The sequence below is a fragment of the Limulus polyphemus genome, unplaced genomic scaffold, assembly GCF_000517525.1.
Source record: "Limulus polyphemus unplaced genomic scaffold, Limulus_polyphemus-2.1.2 Scaffold1096, whole genome shotgun sequence".
In the NCBI taxonomy this organism is placed as follows: domain Eukaryota; kingdom Metazoa; phylum Arthropoda; class Merostomata; order Xiphosura; family Limulidae; genus Limulus; species Limulus polyphemus.
The window spans coordinates 237,567-242,543 of NW_013666706.1; the positions used below are offsets into that span (position 1 = coordinate 237,567).

The following is a 4,977-nucleotide window of genomic DNA, read 5'->3' on the forward strand; positions in this document are numbered from 1 at the left end:
TTAAAGCTCAATAATTCAAATGTATATGTGTCATGTTTTCATTATGTCAACTGAATATTAATAGCATATTAATTTTCCTAGATGGAAGATATTTCAGCACTTGGGAAAAAGAAAAATCTTTCTTTAGATGAAGCACTGAAATTGTTTTTTGCTTCTTTCTCTGAAGAAGAGTCTCTTTCTGGATTGGAAGAAGAAGCCACAATAAATAAAAATGTGGAAGAGCAAGAACCAGCATTGCTGGAATCACTTTTGTTTGAGGAGCCTGACATACCTTCAAGGGAAGAAGACTCTCCTCATGACCACCAACAATCTGAAGTTACTGATCTTCCCATGACCAGCACTACATTAACTTCCAAAATGGCCAAAGTCAAGAAGACACAAGAAAAGCCCCTGGCCTGTAGTGCAGAATGGAAATGGGAAGTTCTCAAAAGATGAGCATCCCAGATTGTTAGGGAACTTTATCCAAGGAGAGCCTGTTTCCCATCAAGCAAGTAGGTGTCAGACTCCTTGATTTTTTTCTAACTTTTTTTTTCTTCTCAGCATTGTTACCAAGTGTCAGATTTGAAAAATAATATATATATATATATATATATATGTACTTCTTTTTGCCAATTGTCACAATAAATGACTTTTACTTATAGTTCTTAATAGTACAAATATATACTATGTTGTTGTTGGGGTTAGGATTCTTCTACAGTAGGTGTTTGTGACTTGTTAGCGACAAATTCAACAATGAATAAACAGCACACACTTTACTTGTTTTCAAATAATATATAGATATTCAGAACAAGTTAAACGTATGTACAACACTATAGAGATTACAGGTATATCATTTAACACTATTTATATATAGTTCTCTTCTTCTTGTCAAAAGTCCACTTAGGCCTATTCAATTAGTTTAGAATTTCAGTTGACAAGTCGAACTATCTTCTCTATATTACTAGTATTCTGTGTGTGATTCACTTACAGTTGTGGTGCAAGTTACTATAATTCATGTACCCAGGCTGATTCAATTACTATAGAACCACGCTTTGAAGGAAAAAAAATTTCCTTCTTATTTTTATTTTTTATATACTGTTAGTTTCACTCTAGCATATTAAACATTAGGCCTATCACCTTTGCGGTACTTAACTTCATACAACTATATTCTCTTTTTCTATTATCTGTCTATTGTTGTCTGTCTGCTGCTTCCCACTTGTCTCATGCTATTTATATCTTTATTACACAGTCTGGCAACTTTTCCGTGACTGGATACTGTTTAAATTTTATAATATACTCTGTTAAAGAGGGATCTGTACCTTCCAAGGGATTAGCTAGCACAGTTGTAATGACTCTGATGGAAAAGTAACTGGGAAGGGGACACTCTGTTTTTACTGATAACTTTTATACTTTCCCCAACTCTGTTTGATAAGTTGCTTTCACTTGGCACTTATGCTTGTGGCACTTGTAGGAAGGACAGGGCTCACTTCCCAGACATGTTTCCAGGTAATTAAAAAGGGGAGAGTCACAGTTTTTCAATGACTGCTATGAAGTGGACTGATAAAAGAGATGTTCATGCTGTTTCTACAATGCATAATGCTACAGTAAAGGATGTGACAAGAAGATAGGGTGACATGATTAGCAAGCCACAGCTAATCTTGGATTACAACAAGTTTATGGGAGGGGTTGATCTTTACGATCAATTTCTTAACTATTATTCCATTCCATTTAAAATTGTCAAATGGTATAAAAAGCTTTTCTTTAGATTTTCTTTTTTATAATATCACTCAGCATTTGCATTTAGGTATTTTCACTTATTTTAAATGCAATTCTATTTGTGAATTAGTGGTCTAAAACTCATTGCACTTATTAGTCATAAAAAATGAAAATATTTCAACAAAGACTTTTGCAAGAGTTTTATCACTTTTTATCATATTTTGAGTTTTAGTTTCTGCTCAAGAATTATGTATAAAATTTTCACTATTTCACTGAATAATGTACAACTTGGATTGTTCATCATCAGACAATTGTTTAGTAACAGTGTTTAGCTTATTTTTGCTTTTGTATAAACATGTACAGTCTTCAATGTACATATTCATGAGTAGTGAACAAATGTACAGTTTATATGTTCTTGATATATAAACTGATGTGATTATAACATCTCAGTGTAACTTTTACTATTTTTGCATCTAAGCATGATTTGCATACAACTGTACATATACTTCTCAGTGCATAACTTATAACAGTTTGATATTGTTTATCCATACATTGATGCTCCTTTTGTATGTATGTTATCTTGATTTGTAACTTTTATATAAACTTTTATGTAATTTAAATTTTTTTAAACCTTTTGCAAAATATCAGAATAAACTTTTTTATATATCAGTTAGTCTGTTTTAATTATAAAACAACAACAACAGAAGTGTGGGTCTTACTAAGTAATGATAGTAAGAAGAAAAAATATAAAATTCTTACAATAAGCCTAAAACTATCATAGTGGTACAAGTAGTACGTACAAATCACACAAAGTTATCATTATAAATACTAAATCATATTTTTATTATGAACTAAATATGAAATTATACTAAATTATTGAACTTAAAACTGCTAATTTAAATGCAAAAGAATATAAAAATCACAAACTCCTTCAGTTCAAAGCGCTAAGCCTAATCCACATAAAGACCATACACTTCCCACTTGATAGATCTTAACCCTAACATTGGTGGATCAACTTCTTTCTCCAAAATACATCTATTTTGAGTTAATTTTTCAATGTAAATAAATAATACACACACACACACACATATATATATATATACACACAATAGAGCATGATTTAAGCTGCTATAGAAAAATAAAAGTTGCATACATCCCATGCAGTTTTTCCATTAGAGAATTTTCTAAGACTTATAAAAAGAAGAAAAAAAAGTACTATTGACCACTACTAAGTACAACCTCTACATAAAATGGCAGTTACTCTAATAACTACCATACACGTTCATGGGACAAAGTTTCATCACGTGCTTTGCTTATCATCCTATGATTTGTTAAATGTGAAATACAATGATTGGAATAGCAGGGTACTGAAAATGACACCTTTCACTATGACTGGCTAAAAGTTTTACAACTGAGGTTTAATATGCCCAGATGCTGTTTTATAAAGAAAACATGCTAGAAAAGGGTTTAAATACCAATCATAGATGGCAGAACCAGTGCTAAAGTGCAAGGAAAATTTTTTTAAATGTATAAAAAAAATTTTTTCTTACGAAGGAGCTAATTTGTAGTATCCAAGATATTTTGGGATTTTTTAAATTAAATTTCTCTTCAAACTTCTTTAAATAATGCAATTTAGTACAAATAATTTAATTTTATGCTACTATTTACAAAAATAAAATCTGAAAACCAATAAAAGATAAGTTCTCTATAATTTTTTCAATTCACAAATGCGATTTTACTCTCATGATAAGACAAAATGGCCCCGGGAAGGTAAGGTGTTAAATGATGAAGTGGTGGGTAGAGCCTCTATGGTGGATTCACTAAATATTGAGATATCTCGGCAAATAGAAAAGGCAGGAGGTTCTTATTTTATATTCTAGCTTGCCAATATCAGAAATTTTAGTTCCTAATTCATAAGAAACTATAGACATTGTATTATGGACATCATAAAATGTAATTCGACAAAACCCAGAAGGCAATTTACCATGTGACACACAAAAAATTGGTATTTAGCCTCTTTTTTTTTTAATATTTACTTTCAAATTAATAAATTAACTAGTGTATAATACTAAAATTTGAATTATAATCTACAATTTAATGCCATACGTATTGACATACATTTATAAAATATCAGGTAAATAATATTTTGAATTTAAGTCTACAAACATTATGATATGCCCTATGACCATTACCTGTGTCCATAGGGTTAAAGGGAGATGCAATTTAGTACAATCTTTCTAATGTGGTTTATTACATAAACATCAGTATTTTTCAGATTTCTTGTCATATTTTTAGTGATACTAATCATTATGTTTACAGCTGTGGTTTACAGTTTTACAAGTAATTCTTACCCGTGGTGGGCACAGCACAGATAGCCCATTGTGTAGCTTTGTGCTTAATTACAAACAAACAATTAATTCTCCATTACTTTAAGTTAGTTACCTTTACACCAGTCACTATAAGTTATTATATTGTTATATGATTAGTATATGTATACAAGTAAATATGCTGTTTTTATGCCTTCTTTCTTTATCCCTCCTTAATGTGATGAATTAGTACATTTCCATAAATGAACAATATATAAATAATTCTACAACTATGTATCCCACCAGGGTGGAGCTTGGAAAACAGCTGGCTAAGGTGATACAACCTGAACTAAAGGGAAAAGATCCTGTGTCAACCCATGATTCATCAACAAATGGTCTTATAAATTTCATCAAAAGTTTCAATTAATATGTTGTTTACTTTTCTGCTTATAAAGAGGAATAGGTGAATGGCTACAACACATATTGTCAAAAATACAAAGTGGAGTGTTGGAAAAAATGTACTGCTGAAAATTATAAATACCCCAGTAAAAATGTAAAAAGAAATTAATATTGTCAACATTTTTGTCATTTAGTTGCTTAATAATTACAGAATGTCATTATACTAGAAACTTATTTGAAACTAAACCATTCAAAGTCCTTACAGGAATCAAACTGTTAGTGTTTATCTAAAACGTTTTATTAACAATGGAATGATATGGTTGTTCCATTAAATGTTTGAAACAGGTTTACAATTTTTTTTCTAAAAAGATACTTTATTTGTTAGCATTTAATGTGTTGCATGAGAATATGACTTCTTTGTTATTCAATTTATTTCCATCTTGGATATTTTTAGTTTTCTTCTATCTATATAAAGTTCACATTTAATAAACATGTACTTTAAATAATTTATTATAAAGATTTCTTAAGCTTATCTTTAAGTATAAAAAATATTATATAAAAAAACTTGTTCTTCATA

At 29.9% G+C, this 4,977-nt stretch overlaps 1 protein-coding gene across 1 annotated transcript in view; it reads left to right on the plus strand.

Moving 5' to 3' along the window:
• The window catches only part of LOC106462108 (glucose-6-phosphate isomerase), an 88,657-nt gene extending 84,020 nt beyond the window's left edge, over positions 1 to 4,637 (plus strand). Inside the window, exon 17 of the mRNA XM_013921993.2 lies at positions 4,308 to 4,637. Coding sequence (XP_013777447.1) covers positions 4,308 to 4,428 — 121 coding nt within the window. The 3' untranslated portion in view covers positions 4,429 to 4,637. The remainder of the gene's footprint in view (positions 1 to 4,307) is intronic.
• The last annotated feature ends 340 nt before the right edge of the window (positions 4,638 to 4,977 follow it).